At 40.3% G+C, this 21,464-nt stretch overlaps 1 protein-coding gene across 3 annotated transcripts in view; it reads left to right on the top strand.

Moving 5' to 3' along the window:
* Positions 1 to 3,848: 3,848 nt before the first annotated feature.
* The window catches only part of kcnn2 (potassium calcium-activated channel subfamily N member 2), a 29,426-nt gene continuing 11,810 nt past the window's right edge, over positions 3,849 to 21,464 (top strand). For 2 of the 3 annotated variants that reach the window (XM_074617821.1, XM_074617823.1), the window contains exons 1-5: positions 3,849 to 4,822; positions 6,149 to 6,244; positions 19,376 to 19,794; positions 20,080 to 20,221; positions 20,391 to 20,501. In XM_074617821.1, the coding sequence (XP_074473922.1) occupies positions 4,022 to 4,822; positions 6,149 to 6,244; positions 19,376 to 19,794; positions 20,080 to 20,221; positions 20,391 to 20,501 (1,569 nt within the window). In that variant the 5' untranslated portion in view covers positions 3,849 to 4,021. The remainder of the gene's footprint in view (positions 4,823 to 6,148; positions 6,245 to 19,375; positions 19,795 to 20,079; positions 20,222 to 20,390; positions 20,502 to 21,464) is intronic. The other variant, XM_074617822.1, reaches the window with a different exon arrangement.

Raw genomic sequence — 21,464 nt, forward strand, 5'->3', positions numbered from 1 at the left:
CATTCATAATCGGCAGCTAACATCTGCAGTTATATGTCTACATTAGATATATGCAATAGGAATCAGCCAACACCGTAAAAATGAATAAATGTGAATGTGTATCTCAAAAAAAAAAATTCCATTTTAATCTCAGCGATTCTATATATCACACATTTCTATTTATACATTTACATTTAAATACTGTATGTTGGATTTGACTTTGTAATCTTGATGGGGATGTATTATTGAATTCTCCTATAGACTTATTACAGTATATTTAAATGCATGCGTTCAAATGTTTCTCTGCTCGGTAATTATTACACTTGTCTCCTGTATAAGTGTCATCTGGATGAAATGTGGTTTAATCCTAGAAAGGGCAAAATGTACCAAAATATCAATTTGTAGATTAATTAATACAAATTATCATGTCTGCCCTTTGTAAGCCCTCTTGTAGGACATGTCACAGTCTCCACAGACACTTCCACCACTAGGGGGAGCGATAAGCAGATCCACAGACACTAACACAGACCATGAATGAATAATATGTGCATGACTAATATGAATGCACTCCAACTAATTATAGTGCATTGATCATAAATCTCTGACTGAATGAATAACCGGCCTCTAGGACTCTCAGGGGACTTCATGAGCAACTGGCTCATCTCAGATCTCTCTGAGCAGAGCCTTGATGCGTGTGTATTTATATTTTATGTCCTGCTTTTTAATATATTTTACAGCTTTCTGCTTCCTATATTGTGTGTGTGTGAGGTGTGTGTGTGTTTATACATGTATAAATGTATGCATATATACATGTATACATGTATTTATGTATATACTGTATAAGTGTATACATTATATACTGTATGTATGTATATATTGTATATGTGTAAACATGCATATATGTATGTATGTATGTATACTGTATTTGTGTACATGTATACATGTATGTACGTATATACTGTATATGTGTATACATGCATATATGTATGTATGTATATATGTATATACTGTATGTATGTATACATGCATATACAGTATATGTTAATACTGTATTTGTATATATACTGTGTGTGTGTGTGTGTGTGTGTGTATATATATATGTATATATGTGTTTGTGTACATGTATATATATGTGTGTGTACTCTACATGCATATGTACGTCTGTATATACGTATATATATACTGTTTACTGTATATATACTGTATATACATATGTTATCAAACATCCCTTGAAAATTAGATCTCAGTTTCAATGGGACTTACCTGATTATATGAAGGCTATTTGAGAAACATGACTCTTTTTTTATTTTTTAATAAATATCAAATGTAGTAATCAGAAAACACACTAACATTTTTTTAGCTATATTTTGCCAAGCAGTTTTACGATGGTATATGTTCACGTTGGAAAGGCTAAAATGTTTGTGCTGAAAAAACACTATTGTAATGAGTTCATTCTATTGATAGATAGCATGGTATCTCCATGAAAGTTCAATTAACTTTCAGATTCATAAAACAAAAATTCATAACTGCTGGTGAGCCTCGATGGGGGTAAAACTGCTGAGGTATAGTGATTAGGGATCTTCTGATTAAATTACTGGGGGGGAAACTAATTAGATAAATGAGGGTAAATACAGACTATACTTTGGGTGGAATGTGGAAAATAACAGCATAAATATGGGGTGCATGCTTCCACGTACTGTAACAGAGAAAGATCATCAATCATCTTAAATGAACATCTCTCCAGCGTCTCTATATCCTCTCTCTCTGTGCGCCACACAATAATAACATGTTGCCCGGATATAGGCCATATACCGTTGTCCCTCCTGTTGAAGATACGTGGCTTGAATTGATGCAGACTGCCTTCATTCACTGGACTCCCCACACACACACACAGGGAGAAGAAAAAAGGCTGTGAACGTGGGGGCTGTCACGTGGTGTGTCGACCCCAGCCAATCAGGAGTAAGTGCGCATTGCGATCCTGTGCAGAGGGCTTGTTTTATTAAAGGGTTGGTAGTGATCAATGAGCGAGTGGAGCTGTCCACGGTGCTGAAAGTTAGTTCATGATGGACTCTCTTTCAGCACCATGGACAGCTCCACGCTCACAACTCCCTATTTTAAAACAAATATGTAATATAATACTATGTTTATATTTTTAACTAGTCCTTTTCAAACTTTGCATGTGTTTAGATTCTTTATTGTTGTTTGCTGGTGGATGATATAGAGAGACAACTTTACCAATGCAACTGAAGCAAAACTGCGCAGCTCGGAGTATAATCCCACTACAAATAAGGTTTACAAAAAAGCTCAACAGTCCTAAGACTTAAATTTTGTTGCTGCTGCATACGACATGTGGATGATTGGGGTTTCAGCCTTGTGGTTTATGCCTCCACAGCTGCTCAATCTCTGGGCTGTATTTCCTCAGGGTGTTATAACTCTTCTGCTCCATTAATAACGCAGCTTCACCAGCGGTCACATCAGCCATGTATAGGTGCTCTACAGGCCTGCACGATCACATGGTCCAGCAGGCCAATGAGCTGAATGGAGTCAGCATCGTGTAAATCAGCTGTGACACTGAGCTATACGTGTGTTTCCTATGAAGTCAATAAAATGGCAAAAGCAGTCAGGAATTTATGAATTAGCCCATGCAGGCCATGGCTGATGGGTGTTGTGCGCAAATTGCATCTGTGGCAGTTTTTCACAATGCAGAAGTGTGTTCATGGGCTGATATTTAACAGCAGTAAAGTCTGTTTTTAATTTACACTTTTAAAAAAAGCTATTCTTTTTGGGTTTGCAGTTTCAGAAGTTCAGATCTCTATATATAAAGGCGTAAAACTGCACAGGTATAGATCTCCGAAAGCAAATAATACTGTTGATCCTGATGAAACGAGGCTGGGCTTCACATCTCATGGTTGCAACCTTTTTTTCATGACGTCGAGACAGTATGTCTGTATGTATATACCGTATATGTGTATTCAATATATACTGTATTCATGTATATGCTGTATATGTGTAAACATGCATATATGTATTTGCTGTATATGTATAAACATGCATATATGTATGTATACTGTATATGTATACATGTATACATGTATGTATGTATACATATATATACTGTATGTACGTATATACTGTGGCAGTATTTCACAATGCACAAGTGTGTTCATGGGGTGATATTTAACAGCAGTAAAGTATGTTTTTTAATTCACAATTTAAAAAAAAAGCTATTCTTTTTGGGTTTGCAGTTCCAGAAGTTCAGATCTCTATATATAAATGTGTAAAAGTGCACAGGTATAGATCTCCAAAAGCAAATAATACTGTTGATCCTGATATAAATGAGGCTGGGCTTCACATCTCATGGTTGCAACCTTTTTTTCATGGCGTTTTTCAATGCAGAAGTGTGTTCATGGGGTGATATTTAACAGCAGTAAAGTATGTTTTTATTAAACACTTTTTAAAAAAGCTATTATTTTTGGGGTTTGCAGTTTCAGAAGTACAGATCTCTATAAACGGTGCAGATATAGATCTCCAAAAGCAAAATAATACTGTTGATCCTAATGAAACGAGGCTGGGCTTCACATCTCATGGTTTAAACCTTTTTTCATGACGTTTTTCAATGCAGAAGTGTGTTCATGGGGTGATATTTAACAGCAGTAAAGTATGTTTTTTAATTTACACTTTTAAAAAAGCTATTCTTTTTGGGCTTGCAGTTTCAGAAGTTCAGATCTCTATAAATGAAAGTGCACAGGTATAGATCTCCAAAAGCAAAATAATACTGTTGATCCTGATGAAATGAGGCTGGGCTTCACATCTCATGGTTGCAACCTTTTTTTCATGACGTCGAGACAGTTGTTTTGGTCCCCCCCCCCCCCCCCCCCCCTCCTTCGGCCCAATCGGAGGCTCCTCCAGCTCTCACACAATCTACCGGAGCCGAAATGGGTCCCTCCATGCAGCAGCGGCTCCGTCCTCCGGTAAGGTACCATAACGCCCTTCGCCGGGTGCTCTGTGGTACCCGACTGCTGCTTTAACCGGCAGCACTGACATGGAAACCCCATCATTGCAGCTGCAGAACGATTTCTTCCCCGAGCACCACCAGCAGCAGCAGCAGCAGCAGTTCCAGCAGCACTGTAAGTACCAGCACTACTGCAGCAGCGTGCAGCAGCACGAGCAACGCTGCACCTGCAGTAGCTGCACCTGCGATGCGCGCAAAAGCCTCGTCTTTCGCGGGACGTCGCCGACCACTGTGGGAACTTTAAGGACACCTTCGGAAACGTCTTCGAGGCAAGGAGGTTGCCAGTACAGCGTCTGCGAGTTCACACCCTCCAGTCATGGTAGTTCATCCAGGCATCATCATCAGCAGCAGCAGCAGCATCGGCAGCAGAGAGGCAGCCTGGGCAGCAGCAGCCACAAAGACAGTAACTCCTATAATGAAATAGCCATGAGCAGCTGCAGATACAACGGCGGCGTGATGCGGCCGCTGAGCAACTTGAGCTCGTCCCGCAGAAACATACACGAGTTCGATTCCGAGTCGCAGCCTCTGCAGCCCATCTCAGCCGCAGACGCGTCGGACACTTTGGTCTCCAAGCCGGAGAACAATTCCACCACGCTGATGCCTTACGCATCCGGAGACGGAGGAGGAGGAGGTGGAGGAGGAGGCTGCGGCCACAGTGGAGGAGGCAAATCGGGGAAAAAGAAGAACCAGAACATTGGAGAGAAGCTCGGACACAGGAGGGCCTTGTTTGAGAAGAGGAAGAGGCTCAGCGACTATGCTTTAATCTTTGGGATGTTTGGGATCGTTGTTATGGTTATAGAGACTGAACTCTCATGGGGAGCCTATGGAAAGGTGCGTATCTATACACATGTCGTCCTGCAGAGTTTAATTTAGTATAGCATGTGACAAGACAGGAGCAAGTCAATAAAAAAAAGTGTTATAGAAAAGCACTTTAAATAAGTCTGGGGGCTCACTGCAAAGTGTCCCATGTATAGTCACATGCAAGGCCAAAAGGCCCACTGCTGTCCAACCATGAGCCCTATAATAGTCCAACAAAGGTATATCACATGTCAGAATCTGTTGCAGCTACACCTTAAGAAGCTGAATGCATGTTTTTTTTTTCCAGATTTTTTTATGGGGGCTGGTTTACCACCATATACAATGTTAAGAATTTCCCAGTAAAATAACAGTAAAGAACTGGCAGCAGTTTATGTTACTGTAAAATTAACATTATTATACTGCCGCTGAAATTTACAGCTTTGTACTGTTAATGAAAAATACAGTTTGAACTGGTTGTTTTTTATTAATTTCACAGTATTTTACAGTTAATTTACTGTTTAAAGATACATTATATAGCTGTTTTTCCACCTTTCTTTTACTTACTGATTTGTTTTAATGCACTATTTAGGTTGTATTTTTTACATACATTTTAATAAACATAATTTTTTTGCCTAGATGAATAGACTTAGCAGGTTACAGACATAGGAATAGTCACACTAAATACAATTAAATGCACTTGTTAGGAAAAAGGCTATAATAGACTTGTTGACACTTTTCCCAAAATGTCTGTGTATAGCTGGCTACAAGCACAGAATGCAAACCATAACAACATGTGAGTGAAGAACAGAGCTAATTCACAGATTTTACAATCATGTACAATGTACAAGCCTCACATGTGCAGATCAGGTCCCAGAATTAAAAAAATACTGCATGAAACTGTTACTGATGATACTTTAGACAGTTGATCAGCAGTAAAGTGCTGTTTTTTAAGAATACATTATAGTTCAGTTAAAAAACGGCCTACGAGCGAAATTTAACAGGTTTTCTTTTGTATTAACAGTAAAGCACTGTTTTTAGCAATAACAGGTTAATACTGTTGAAATCCTGCTGTAAATTAACAGCAATTGTTTACAGTGTGGGGCTCACTGCAAAGTGTCCCATGTAGTCACATGCAGGCCAAAAGGCCCACTGCTGTCCAACCATGTTCCTTATAATAGTCCAAAAAGATATCACATGTCAGAATCTGTTGCAGCTACACCTTGAAGAAGCTGAATTATTACTTGCATGTTTTTTTTTTCCCCAGATTTTTGGGGGGCTGGTTTACCACCATATAAGAATGTGATTTCATGTCATGATGCTGTGTGTTGTTTGGCTATAGTGTTGTTGCTCTTTTTCCAGGAGTCCCTGTATTCATTAGCTCTAAAATGCCTGATAAGCCTTTCTACAATCATTCTCCTGGGGCTGATTATCATATACCATGCAAGAGAGATACAGGTAATGTTGTCACACTTTTTTCTTATTATCTTAACTGTTGATGTTGTTGGAGGGGTCAGCAGCAACAGTCTGCTGTAACATTTAGTAAATGCTCAATTTAATGTGAAATTAACACAGCCTTTTACAACTTTATAAGATGTCACAAATAGGTTTGTCAGTCAGTGCGTTTTGCAGAAAATTTGAATTTGCAGCTTTATTGATTTGCCAAAGCAAATAACTCATTGTGAAAGCAAGTGTTATATTTCAGTTTCTGTGCGGTGTCTTTATCATAATATGTATCACTCCAAAGTGTCTAATGTTTGTCCATGGCTCCATGTTTTAAATATCAAAACATCTCTATACAGCTCTGTGATTGTATAAATGACAGTAGAGATGTGTTTGGACAGTATAGAGTGATCATCATCATCTTTTGGCGCCCACATTAACAGTCCATTATACATTTTTGATAAGATTTACGAGCTCCTCACAGGACTCAGTGGATGAATATAGATTGCCAGCGTCCCCTGAGATGCTCCAACACTTGGACAGTTTTATGACCTTGCCTCGGAGCATTGTTGCATTACTTACAGGTCTGGCTTCCTGCGCTTCAGCACTTGTGTCTTTGTTAAACAGCTCCAAAATGAATGGTGCCACTTTCTGCAGGGTGGACGTATGTTGCCAGATAGCTTTCATGTATCAGATACTTTCTTTTTTAGTATTAAAAGGGGAAAACTTCACTTGAAAAGAAGCACAACTCAAGCATTTTCTCAAATCTTGAATGGCACCATGTTTAATTGGACGAAAGATGGCAATGGCGATTAAAAAAAGGCCTTTAGCTGAACTGTATGAGCTGATCCAGCTGTTTCCATCTGCTCTTATTTAAGATGAAGAATATGTTTTAGCAGAACTGAAAAATTACATTTGGACAATACATGAGGCTCTCCTCTTTTGCATACTACAGTATATTCATCAGCCTTGCTGGTGTATTTAGTGCTTACAAGTCCCAGGGGAGAATCAGTCATAGAAATAGCCCAACAGTAAAACGTGTCAGCCCCTTCAGATGTCTCATTGTAAACCTTTCTTTATGAGGGATGATAGAAATGCACATTACCATATTTCAATGCATAACAGAAGTGTTTTCATTTCGCCGGCAGACAGTCTCCCAGTAGCTGTTTATAAATTAGAAAGCATACTGTAAGTTTACATGAGTATCATGTTCATTCTTCCCTCCCTCGGCCTCCACACCTTTTACTTAATCCTCTGTAAATTATTCAATTCATAAACTGAGCTTTTTTTATCCTCCTGCTTGTGCAAACCTTTCTTGATGTTGGATAATGTATTGAGGTGTGATGAATATCTTGCAAAGGTGCATTTGTCATCCCAGCAGGTTTCCATTTAGTGAGTTTTATGTTAAATTGGTAGTGGTGCCTCAGCCGTACTTTTATGGTCCCTGTTCACAACAAACCAGTTAAATGCTTAAGCACTGGATTGTGCTACAGTACATACTTCTGGTCACTCATATATTCTCACTGTCTTGATGCAGCAACACATCTGTATTGATAAATATGGTGATGATAGCAGTTTTTAAAAAGCTTGAAGCCTCTGATCTACACATTAAAAATGGCTGTGAAGCAGTATTCTTTCCTTCACTACAAGCAAGCTGAAAATTTAATTTTAGATCTGAAACGAGCTTTTCTTTCCATTCCTTTAATTGTCAGTAGGTGCACATTTACCCCACAGGAAGGCTGTTTCAAACCTCTTTGATCCAGACTCCTCTGACAGTCACGTCGATACCCAAAAACGTTTTTCACCCGAGATAGCTCTCTTTCTCTTCACGATAAAGATGTTTCTTCTTTTGCTGAACTAGAAAACTTTATTAAGGCAATTGTTTGCCCTAGAGTGGATTACTGCAATGCACTTTTCATCACATATCCCCTCTCCACAATGATTTATATACAACTTATTCAAACGTAGAAGCCTGAACACCTAATTCATCAAGTCCCCCCTTTGGAGCAAAACTATCAGCCGGTTCTTGGAACCTGACTCTGTCTTACTATTTAAATCCAGTTCATAGTGTTTATGTTTCGACTTCCACCACACCAGCTGCTCCTTTGCTTCCCTGCCTGAAGGGAATTTGTGCCTGTTGTTGCTAGTCTGTCATTACTCCTGCAGACTGACATACTGTATGTACTTGCACACATACACACACGCAGACAAATTAATTCTAAATCTATCTTGCTAATGACACACATATGCACACACAGTTGCTCTGGATGTGTGTGTTTCCTTTTGATTTTCTCTTCTGCTTCTTTCATTTGCATCTGATAAAAATTTGATTTGACTTCATATGAATTCAATTTAATTCTATCAGCTCAAATTTTTTATTAGACCCTCCCTGCCATGTCTTTCAAACTTAACGCTGCCCCTAGTTTATAACAGACGCTTACTGTTACAGTAAAAGAGTAATCCATTGATTTAGACTGAATACAAAAAAAGATCAAAAGAACCAGAGATATTGTTTTCTTTTTTATTCCACACATTCGCCTTCCTTGTCACAACCTGCATTACTACATTACCCACAATACAAATGGACCGCAGACAGTTTGATCAGTTATTCAGGTGTGTTACGTTGCGTTCCATTTGCTTCGGTGCTGGGAATGACGCCACACCCGAGTTGACCGCGTTCTAGTACAATAAATCAGAAAACTTAATGGGGTTTGCTCCGGCCAGGTTAGCCATTGTTAGCTATAGTTAGCAATACCAGTTGATAACAAAATGAAAACAGAGGTCTGGTGATAAGCGCACTTCTTTCTAACTCCACGCTCCCAGATTTGTTTAATTTTTTCAACTTGTAGTCGCAATTTATGCACCCAATACGACTGATATCAGGCCATTAAGTAGGCGTTATCTGTCACCATAAGCACCATAGATGGGGGTCAGTAGGGGCCTACTACGTTGTAAAAGTGAAAGCGAAACTTAAAAGCAACACGTTCTAACACGTAAAACCGATTGAAACGTCATGTTTTGAACACAAACAAAAAGGCTTCTTTAGGTTTAGGAAAAACAATAAACTACAACTTCTTTAGGTTTAGGCAACATCACCACTTTTATTTTAGGGAAAAACATTGTGTTTTGCCTTAAAATAACTACGATTCAAAAGTGAAAGCGAAACGTAAGGCTTGTGAACAAAAAGAACTACAAACTACACGCTGTTTGTTTCACACAGGATGCCTGTGTTTTGTGTCCCATCCATCACCCCATACCTCCACACCATATGGAGTTTCATGCTGTCTATCCTATAGCACCTGACTTCCGCTTCTGCTCCTGTCATAATTACTACGGTCGCTAAAGGTCGCTGTCGTGTTCATTTATATCTTCTTTCTATACCTTCATGTGAATAGATGATAAAAACCTACTAGTGGGTGTAGTAGGCCCCTATTGACCCACATCTATGGTGCTTACAGCGATCGATATCGCCTATTTAATAGCCTGACAACAGTCCAATCGGCTGATTTATTGGACATTGTGCAGCTCCCTCTGGAGACACAAAAGGCAGTAGTACTCCCCAAGACCTGTGAACAGACTTTGATATGTAAAACTGGTCGAGGTCCCCTTTAAGAATCTGAAGTCTCTAAACTCAAGCTGATATACTTTGATATAATTTTGTCAGACTTTTCAAAGACATACAACTATTTTCATATGCTGTACTCCCATTGACTAGTAAATAGTGAGTGTCCTTTTAAATCATAGTTTTCTGTCATAGAATTTCACTTAACAAAACACAAGCCAGTAGTATTATCTACATCACACGCTATCTTCTATTGTGTTGTTCAGTATAATGTGATGTCCCTGGTTTGTGACCCCCACGGTCATGACTCTACATGAGCCCAGCATGTTTTGGGATATTAGTAGAGTGCTATTTCGAAAGTGCACTTTTCCATGTGAGAAGTCTTTGCTCCTGCAGGGGAAATAGATTATGCATGCACATCCATGTGTACCCACAGATGCCTGTCAGATGCAGAAGCATAAGTCAGGATGATGAAATATTTCCTCACCACTTCTAGCCCCTTAAAACTGATTTACTTGTCAGACTCGGTAAAGACTGTGCCCTCTCGTTTTAACAACAGGAAGTTTTTCCTCCTCAGAGTGACTGAGAACTCAAAAGGTCAGGTCAGACAGGGTAGATGTTGGACACCAGCTGTCATTTGAATTGTTTAGCGATACATTTGCTGTGCTGCAGTGGCAGTGACGGGTGATCTACTGGGCCAAGTGCATTAACAGAGAGAAACAGTGTGTCCATGTTCTGCTAAATGTCCCCAGACTTGTCCCACAATCAGGCCAGGTAATATTAATGTTCAGTCCTCCTTTGTACATGTTGGTGTTGCTCAGTACCTTTTTATACTTCTCCTTCAAACGTTATCGGCCTGATTCAGCCCCAATGATATCTTTTGTTAACAGCTGGCGATCCGCCGGAGGACTTTTTAGACTTTTAAGTTGATGCGTTGGCAGGCAGCGACTTACTGTACAGCGTGAGTGGAAATGGAGAGGTTAGAGTCTGTAGCTGCTAGATGACTTTGATTTGTCATTGTCGGAGTCTGATATGAGCTACGAGCGGGGAGCTCTCGCTGCTAAGATGGTTGATGAGTTCCCCCTAATTCCCAAAAAGACAGAAAACTGACATTTTTAAAGTTTTCTCTTCCTCTCACATCAAGCGCTCGTAGCCGAGGGGCATTTGTGTTAAGGCCATTGCTGTGTCGCCGTACCTTGTGATGACAGTTCTGCTGAGTTTTCCCAAACTAATGCAAAACGCTTTGGGGGCTGTTCTGTCTTTGATGTGTACTTTTTGTGATATAAGTCAGCGCTGATGTTTCACAGTATTACATTTTTACAATCTGCAGAAAAGATAAAATAACAGCACATCGCCAAAACTGTGCCAGCGAAGTTAGACTTGGCCATGCTTGTCAGACCGCCCCTGGGTGGTGTGTATGTGTCAGAGATAACTGCAGGAGACGCTCTGCATTTCTCACAGTGAAATCTGTCCTCTACCTGAGACTCCAGACAGGAGTCAGATAACCACCGCTGGCTGGTGACCTCAATGTTTTCAGTGAACATACAGGCTTTCAAGGGCAGAGACACTCAGCCTCCCAATGAGTTGAGAATCCTAAAAATTATTTATTCATGGCATTCACTCAATTGCATCTGCCTTTAAACATGCAGGTGATTCGAGGTTATTAATTTGTTGGCCGGAGCAGCAACTCTTTAAAGAAAGAAAGATTTATACAAGCTTTTACTTTGGCTCAGGGAGGCTTAACTTTGCTTGAATAGAAGAATGTATATGCAAATGTGAGACTTAATTTCAGAAACAAAAGCAAACTGAATCAGCAACAGTTTCGGATTTACTCAGCAAAGTGGCCTCTTAGTGGCTCACTTTGATATCATAAATAAAGCATTGCATTAAAGTCTAATCGGGCAGAACCTCTCAACCTAATTCACTAATGAGATTGAGCGATTTCATTCCCAGTGACAAGATATATGCTCCCATCTCCACATTACACAGATTAAATATTGAGCCGGACTCCATTAGTTATATTGAGCGTCGTGAAACCAGTAACCAACCCAGCTTAGCAGCGCAGGTGAGCTCCGCTGAGACAGCACAGAGTGGACGCAGGACAGCGGCAGGCGGAGGATGATCTCAGGACTTATACAGCTGTATTGTCTCTCAACCTGTACCATGATGAGCAAGGGGTGTGCACTCTTAGTGATTAGACTGTATTCTGTGTCCATCAGAAGACGAGCTGAGAAGCCAGTGACTGACCAGTGCTGGAATGGTCCTCGACTCGTCCTCGTGGTCACCGTATCAGCTGTTTGTTCTCTGAGATGTGTTGCACAATGCAGGGGCTTAATGTGTGGGCTCTTCTACTTTATTGTCACTGTGAGGATACCATTTTTTTGGAAAGTGAGGACATTTTGGCCAGGGTTAAGGTTGGAATTAGATTAAGTGTTTGTGTCTGTCCATGTAAAAATAAATGGGTTATAGTGGCCAGATTAAAGAGCAAACAATTAAAAAAAAAGTTCACCGAAATTACAAAAAAAACATACTCTGTTTCCTCATTTTTCTATGATTGATTGATTTTATTTATGGATTATCAGGCAAAGAAAACAAAAAAATATCCAAAGGATAACGTGTTAAAGTGGAAATACTTATTTCCAACATGGACCCAAGATGTTAGAAGACAAAGAAAACACAACAAAGCACAAGACATTCAACACTAAACACTAGACAAAAACAATCCTGAAATCCCAAAACACGTCACCACAACTCAAGTATAGTATAAAGGTATCTGGCTATGCAGATAGATTTGGTTTGATTTCCCCAGGTTTGGAGTTATCCTTCTCTGCCTCAGCTCGGCGTGAAGGACATTGTTTCTGGAAAGAAATGTTGCTGTTGAATTTTTAGCTATGCTAGTCAGGCTGTCGGTAGGTCGATCCACCACTTTGGTCCAGACTGACTGTTGGATGGATTTCCATGAAACTTTGTGCACACATTCTCTGGAGGGTGAAGCCTATTGTCTTTGGTGACCCCCTGACTTTTCCTCTAATGCCACCATGAGGTTGATGGTTATGGTTCTGAGTGAAATGTCTCTTTAGATGGATTGCCATGAAATTTGGTTCGGACATTCATGGTCCCCTCAGGATGAATTATTATAACTGTTGGTGATCCTTTAACTTTTAATCCGACGTCTTCATCACGTCAACGTTTTAATTTCTTTAAAACTTTGGCTTATGATCAAATACCTGCAAAACAAAAGGCATTCCTATCACCCTCAGTTGAACTCTGTGTTTTGTGATAGCTAGCAAATGCCAACACACTGAATTAGGATGTCGAACATGTTGAACATTATACCTGCTACACGTCAGTGGTGACCTAAAGGTTAGAGAAGCGAGCTTGTGACGTAAGGTAACATTGTAAGGTTGTCGATTCAATCCCGCAGTCCAGTGGTGAAAGTGAAAAGCAGCATTTTCCCCTCCCTCATTACCACTACTGCGGTGCCCTTGAGAAAGGCCCTTAACCCTTGTCTGACTCACCAGATGTAGACTGTGGGTACAAGCCTGCCATTGGCTGCCTACTTCAGCCAGCATTCTCCACCTCTCCCACTATCTGCGCTATCTATTTTGCAAGGGCACCGTCGCTGCATCCTGGGCTTTGCACTGTCCAAGATCATTTTAATCGGTTTAAAGAAATACAAACATTTCCCCCCCTGTAGCAGAATGATAATGTGTGGAGCCAGACCTTTCTTTAGCGCTGACACAGTGCTGTGGAGATAGGTCTGGCTATGCGAGACTACCTTAACTCCAACCGCTCCAGTGGAGCAGCTCAGTGGCCAACAGATCAGACTGTGGTTGTACTGGACAGCTTCCAAGTGTGAACGTGTAGCCGTGTGAATGTGACCATGGCGTTCCTGCTTTGTCATTGTGACCATGGTAGCATGTTGGTGAAGAGCTATCTCACAATATGGGCAAATAAAACCCAAACTATCTGCATGCCAGGATACCACTATAGTGTTTAGTGAGAAAATATGATGTTTTTTTTGTAATTTGGGTGAATTGACCCTTTAAGTAGCTAATCTGCTTACAATTTCTCCAAATTTTCATTTAGTTTGTTTGCAAGGTCCAACTCCTCTTTGTTGATGCGGTTTGACGTCATCATGGTTTTCTGAGACCATTTGCCCCATAGATACAAAACAACTGTTTTATCTATGATTTGCCCCTTCGAAGAACAATTATTTTCTCCTTTATTTTTCCCCTCCTTGCTGTATTCAAAGGAAGTATTATAGTTGTTTGGAAGGGTTGTGGGGTGTGTTTGATTTACCTCCTTACTCCTCCTCTGTACTAGGGCTGGGCGATATGGAGAAAATCAAAATATCGCAATATAATTTTGACCAAATACCGATTGATATTGCGACAATATTGTAGGGTTGTCTATTGGTGTTTTCACAAAATATTTACACAATGAGATTTTTGATAAATAATCATCAGTAATGTGGATATAATGATTAAGTGGGTAAAGGGAAATAATAAAACAGCTAGAACAGTCTGGTATAAGTTCAGAAAATAACATCACTTATAACTGTAATGGAGCCTTTAAAACCAGGAAAACCCAGATATTATATCCAAAATCTAAGACGATATCTAGTGTCATATCTCAATATCGATATATTGTAATGTTTTATTGACTTGACCAACACAAATAAGATTCAATTGGCCTCTTTGAGCCTCTATTAGTTGTGTCATGATGCTGATTGCCAGACTGCAGTCTTCTTTGCTTTCATTCTTTCAAGACATGTCTCTACTTTCCTTACTTGCTGTGTTTAAATTATTTGTCAGCCTCCTGTAACTAATTTAAACGTGTCTGTTTTTAGGCCAGCCTCTCTTCCTCCGTATCGTATTGTGACATGATTTAAAACACACAGCATAGTTTCCTCCACCTCTCTGTCATAACTGCTGCTTCTGCTGCTAGCATGGAATATTTGATGCTCTGAGCTAAAGGGCCCTTGAGTATTGTATTTCAGGTCATCCATTACCATAATTGCTTTTACCCACCAAGTAGGCTTTCCTTATGCAACCTGCGTGTAAATGTTTAATTACATTGTTTTGAGGTAACAAACTTTGTAACTGCTTTTGACAGGCTGGGTTTGTTGTTTAAAATGTAAAATAAAACGCTGCTTGTGCTGTGTGTCCAAACAATAGATTTAGCCGCTTTCAGAGCTCTAATTCTGTAAGTAAGAAACCGTAGCAGAGCGGAGTCACAGCTTGTGTTTCCGTGTCTACATTACACTCAGTTGGAAAGCCGAACAAGACGAGCTGTGGTTAGAGTTACACACTTCTCTGACAGATGTCAGTTTGTTAAAGGAGCTCGGTGTCGCTCATTTGATATGAACAACTGCCTCTGAAAATTTAATTCGTGTGTTTTCAGTGTTTGGGGGGAACTTTGATTGTAGCCTTTAAATAAATATGAATGAGCTGCGGAGGCTTTGTGGGTCAGTTGTACCGTTTGTTCGGGGACACGTGTTTGCTGTAGCTTGTTCTGTTTTTGTTGTAACGTGCCAGCTTGTTGACAGTTTGATATTTCTTGTACAGTGGCTGGTGGACATATAATTGGCTCAGAAGCTATAATAAGCACGCTGTGTTTGCTGTTGTGGGTTCAGTGAAGGTTGTGTGATAAAGCGGAGCGAGCGGCTGCAGTGTCAGAGTGCTTTCAAAGCTGTCAAGCTTTATGTGGAGCATTCATGTATGTCTGTGAGAAAAGTGGCAGTGCACCATGTTATCGATGTGCTTTATTTGTCCTTGAACGTGCTGATTAGGCGCTTTTATTTGAGAAATATGACTACTTCAGCAATTCAATTTTACGTAAGATATCACTGCAAAATTTACAATCTAGGTCACTGATCCCATTAGCCCTCCGGGATTGGGACAGTTTTTACTGCCATAATGAGAAGTTCCAAATTAAACTAAATGGAGAGTTGGCAAGATGCCGAGTCAGTGTGTGTTAGATATTATGAACATCTTATTTCTTATGGAATTAAAACCTTGACTTTTTAAAAGCGCAAGACCAGGCGGCAAACTCCTGTTCTGAAAAGTGAAGCCAATGCTGAAGTGCCTTCAACTTGCATTCTTTCTAACAACCAGCAGGGGGGCGACTCCTCTGGTTGCAAAAAGAAGTCTGATTGTATAGAAGTCTATGAGAAAAAATGAGCCTACTTCTCACTTGATTTATTACCTCAGTAAACATTGTAAACATGAGTTTATGGTCTCAATCGCTAGTTTCAAGTCTCTGTCCAGTCTGGGAGTTGTTTTTGTCTTACAACTTTAACCCTTTCACATTGTGTTTTCAGTTCATGAAAGTTAATTGTGACATTTTGGTCGTGTTCGGTTGTACTTCACCCTCTCGTGTCACTTCGGGTTGCAAAAAAAGCAAGATGGCAACAGCCAAAATGTCAAACTTGAGGCTTCAAAACCGTTGTCCACAAACCAATGGGTGATGTCCCGGTGACTACATCCATTTCTTATATACAGTCTATGAGCAAGACCCAACCCAGGGTTGTTGATATTTGGTTCGGACCCTCCCTTTGACATTGACAAAATTGCAACACCCATCCACCTTTAATTTCTCAACTCAACTCTGATTTCAAGCTTGATGGAACAAACCTGTGTACAGAGCCTGAATCGCATGTTAGGAGTGGAATTAGCTATTTGGTTGGCTTGTGAAAAAACGGCACGTTGTTTAGATAGATTATGTTCAATCCCTAATAACTATAAAGATCTATATCTACTGTGTCTGAAAACTGACATATTGACGCCAACAGAAACCATAAGGCAAAAAAGCCCTGATACAGAGACATGATTGTTGTCCTCTGCATATAACGTATACCTTTACGATCCATGTCGCACAGAAAAGGCATCTTTTGTCGTAATTTTTTTATATATTTATTCAAGCTTGTTTCACAGTAAATGCTGCAAGAAAAAGATGCAATTAAATATAATCCTGGGCCATGAAAGAATTATTTTTACCACCCTCCTTTCTGCACAAATTAAAAAATACACAACCCTCTGCCTTTTCTGACCCCTAATAATTTTTGTACGATCCCTAAATTTGAAATATATATTAAATTCTTCAAGGGTAATGCTGGCAGGTATTTGTGGAGTTGGGGGAAAAAAAGTCACTGAAAATCCAAACTGCACAGTTTGAATATCAAATATGAGCTGAGCTGAAGGATGAACCGACCTGTGCACAATCCTGTTCTCAGAGATGCTAGACTGTAAGCAGAAACATTGTTACCGTATGTGCATGTTTTCATTTTACATCCCGAGAAGTCACCAGACACAGTATAACTCATTACTTAGCATATTAAGGAGGTGTCCGCCAAAATATAATCATGTGCAGTTTTTCTTTTCTCTCCTTTAGAGAGGCGTCTGCTCTCGTGGCAACAACAGCCGCCAGGAAACCTCGTAGCTTGTATTTGCTGACAGCAACATTTTGTGAAACATCTATTGCCAGTTGTGACGGCCGGTAGGCAGGCAGAGGACCTTGAGGTGATTGAGTGGAGAGAGCAGGAGCAGATGTGGAGGAATATCAGTGTGGCGTGTCAACAAGAGGAATTATATGACAAATGTAGGGGAAGCTAATGCAGTTTGATAGTATTTAATCTGCAAACATGAAACTCAGAGAGAGGAGTAAGATTGAGAGAGTGTATCTACGACTGAAAGCATGACCACTGTGAGCGAGCGGGCGAAGGCGGTCATGGGCTGAGCCATTAGTTCAGGGTGAATACACTGAGCAGTGAATCTTCTGGCCGAAGATAACCGCAGATTGGATTGAAAGTGATGAGGAGAAAGGAGGGGATGAACAAGAGGAGGGAGCAGCAGCAGAGGTGACCATGTGAGGAAGCTGCTGTATATGACGGAGGACAGGGCGGAGAAGAGTGATGAGGGGTGTTGAAATCCACCCACACTGAAGTCCCCAGCGGAACGGCCTACCTTCTGGTCGGGGTGGCCAGGCGATCAGAAGCTAATGCTAATGTGGAGGCGGCAGATGTTCTCATCAGTAGTTTAAAATGCATCCTGCATGCTGCTAATGTAACACTTATTTTGTAATGTTTTTTATTCAAGGAGCCTGAATGCAGAGAGAGAAACAACAGAGTCATTTTTAGTGGAGACACGTGGAAACAGACAATTTGGCCTAAAAACCACGTACTTTACATTCATTCTTGCCATTTATTGTTGAATTTTAGATCCCAGAGCCAAATGTGATGTCCTCAAATGTCTTGTTTTGTTCAACCAAAAGTCAAATACACAAAGATATTCAGTTTATAGTGACATATGACAAAGAAAAGCCGCAAATCTTCTCATCTGAGAAGATGGAATCAGCGAATGTTTGGCATGTTTTCACTATTTTTAGTTAAAACGTGACATCAAAATAGTTGCCGACTATTTTTCTGCTGATCGACTAAAAATGATTACTTGACTAATCATTTTAGCTCTAATTTCGAGTAACTGTATACCTTCCAGACAGCCATTGTATTGCATCCATTTTACTTTAAAGGTACAGTGTGATCTGGCGGTATCTAGCGGTGAGGTTGCAGATTGCAACCAAATGAAACCTCTCCTCGTAAGCGCGTAGAAGAACTACGATGGCCGATGCGAAAACACGAATGCTTTTCTCTAGAGACAGTTGTTGTAAGAGTAGCGTAGGTCATTTGGAGGAGACCCAGTGCTTAGTTTGTGTGTGTGTGTGTGTGTATGAGGGACGTGAATGGTGAAGTGACGTTAGCGAATGGCGTTATCGTCTCCGGCCCAAGCAGGAAAAGATAACAGTGTTTGGTTTGTCCGTTCTGGGCTACTGTAGAAACATGACTGCCGGCTCTGTGTAGAGGACCCGCTCATATGTTGATATAAACGGCTCATTCTAAGTTAAAGCAAACGCAACGATTCTTATTTTCAGGTGAATATACACTAAAGAAAACATACTTATTCGTATTATATTCCATTTCTGCTAAATGTTACACACTGGTCCTTTAATATGGAATTCAAACTTGAGAACGCTCAAAGCTTGAGATAGGTAATAGCAGGGATTACAGAAATCAATAGAAACAAATGACTAACTACAAGAAGGACAAAACACATGAAAACATATAAAACACCGTGGTATTTTTTGAAAAAATGTATGCAGAAAAACAAAGGCATGATATCTCAGTGTTGCAGCCTTGATCAGATAGCCCAGTGCATATCTGAAGGGCATTTTTGGCCTTGAAACAGTGTAGCGTCCTCCCCTTATCTATCAGTTCATATCATATCAGTTATTTATTATATTCTTTCCTTCTCCAAATGCTCTTTTGAGCACAGCGACTTGGAAATTACACTCTGGAAAGTGGTCAAAAATAATGTATAATGTATATCATTTGTCATAAATAGGCAACAACACTGGGGAAAAAACTGCTAGGGTCTTTAAAATATGTGACTAAAAAATAAGATTTAATGACTCAAAGCTATTTGTGACTTATTGTTTAATGAGGTTTAATGATTTCCTGTAGCTTGCAATGTCACCATGATGGAAATGTTACCCTCCGTCGGCCTCACCGTGCCCTTTCCTTGCAGTTATTTATGGTGGACAACGCGGCTGATGACTGGAGGATAGCCATGACATATGAGCGCATCTTCTTCATCTGCCTGGAGATCCTGGTGTGCGCCATCCACCCCATCCCAGGGAACTACACCTTCACCTGGACGGCGCGCCTGGCCTACTCCTACGTGCCGTCCAAGACGGATGCAGATGTGGACATCATCCTGTCCATCCCCATGTTCCTGCGGCTGTACCTCATCGCTCGTGTCATGCTGCTGCACAGCAAGCTCTTCACGGACGCCTCGTCCCGCAGCATCGGTGCGCTCAACAAGATCAATTTTAACACGCGCTTCGTGATGAAGACCCTCATGACCATCTGCCCCGGCACCGTGCTGCTGGTCTTCACCATCTCGCTGTGGATCATCGCTGCGTGGACTGTGAGAGCTTGTGAGAGGTGCCTGGATCAGTTTCTCACGCTATGCAGCACTCCTCAGCATGAAACATAGATAAGGCATAAAAATAGATAATGTACACACTTCATATAGCTGAGCATCAAGACAGAGGGATTTACAAGGAAATATTAAAGCAGTACACATTTAATCATATGTACATTAATACATTGGTTTTTTTTTTTCTTCTATTTAAAAAAAAAAAAAAAGAGAATTAGTCATAAGGTGTAGTTGGAGTGCATCGGGTACATGAAGGTTGGTCAACCTATTGCATTTATTATTTATTACAGGTACCATGACAACCAGGACATAACCAGCAACTTTCTAGGAGCCATGTGGTTGATCTCAATCACGTTTCTTACCATTGGATATGGGGATATGGTCCCGAACACATACTGTGGGAAAGGAGTCTGCCTCCTGACTGGCATCATGGTGAGAAAAACAGACTGCAGAGTGCTCCAGGTTTTTTTCGCCAGTCAATATTTCTGATATTGACAGAGAGCCTTATTATTTGTGTGAACATTCTACTAATATTTCATAACTGGAAATAAGTAAAAAATCCACGTTGTATATTTGTGCCTGTCCATTCTTGTTATTTCAGGGTGCTGGCTGCACTGCCTTGGTGGTGGCTGTGGTGGCAAAGAAACTGGAGTTAACCAAAGCTGAAAAACATGTCCACAATTTTATGATGGACACCCAGCTAACAAAAAGAGTAAGTGAAAGTCCGCATTCGGTTATTTTGACATGACAGATATCACCATTCTGCATTCTTGACTCAGATTAGAGATGCAATACCGAACCGTAAAACTGTACAAATGTACAAACCGAACTGTGGACTTGTTGAGCGGCACCACTATTAGATACAGGCCAGCTAATTATTTGATGAGTTGCCAGAGACATAGAAGAGGCAATTATCTGAACATCGGCCTACTTGACCATTAAGTAGCCTGCTTTATACATATATAAAATCAGTGTTTTGGCGTCATATATTACAGAAATATAATTCACCACTACAATGTAGAAATACGATTCATTACTATCAATCAATCTATCTATTTATATATTTTAGAGTTCAATTAAGGCTGTCAAAGATAACACGATAATAACGTGTTTACACTAATATGTTTTGACGCCGCTAATTTCTTTAACGCATTAACACAATCGATCTTTCGGAGGTTGTAGCGGGCCTCTTTTAAAGCTAGAGAGACTAGCTTGTCGAGAAGGGGTGCTAAATAACGCTCCAAAGTTACACTCAATTTTGGCGAGGAAAAACTGGCATGGCCATTTTCAAAGGGGTCCCTTGACCTCTGACCTCAAGATATGTGAATGAAAATGGGTTCTATGGGTACCCACGAGTCTCCCCTTTACAGACATTCCCACTTTATGACAATCACATGCAGTTTGGGGCAAGTCATAGTCAAGTCAGCACACTGACACACTGACAGCTGTTGTTGCCTTTTGGGCTTGAGTTTGCCATGTTATGATTTGAGCATCTTACAATCGGACAATATTTGTCACTTTTTTATGTTGTTAATTGATTTCCAATAATAAATATACTCATACATTTGCAAAAAGCAAGCATATTTGCCCACACCCATGTTGATAAGAGTAGTAAATACTTGACAAATCTCCCTTTAAGGTACATTTTGAACAGATAAAAATGTGTGATTAATTA

Source organism: Sebastes fasciatus, chromosome 19 (assembly GCF_043250625.1).
Source record: "Sebastes fasciatus isolate fSebFas1 chromosome 19, fSebFas1.pri, whole genome shotgun sequence".
Classification (NCBI taxonomy): Eukaryota; Metazoa; Chordata; class Actinopteri; order Perciformes; family Sebastidae; genus Sebastes; species Sebastes fasciatus.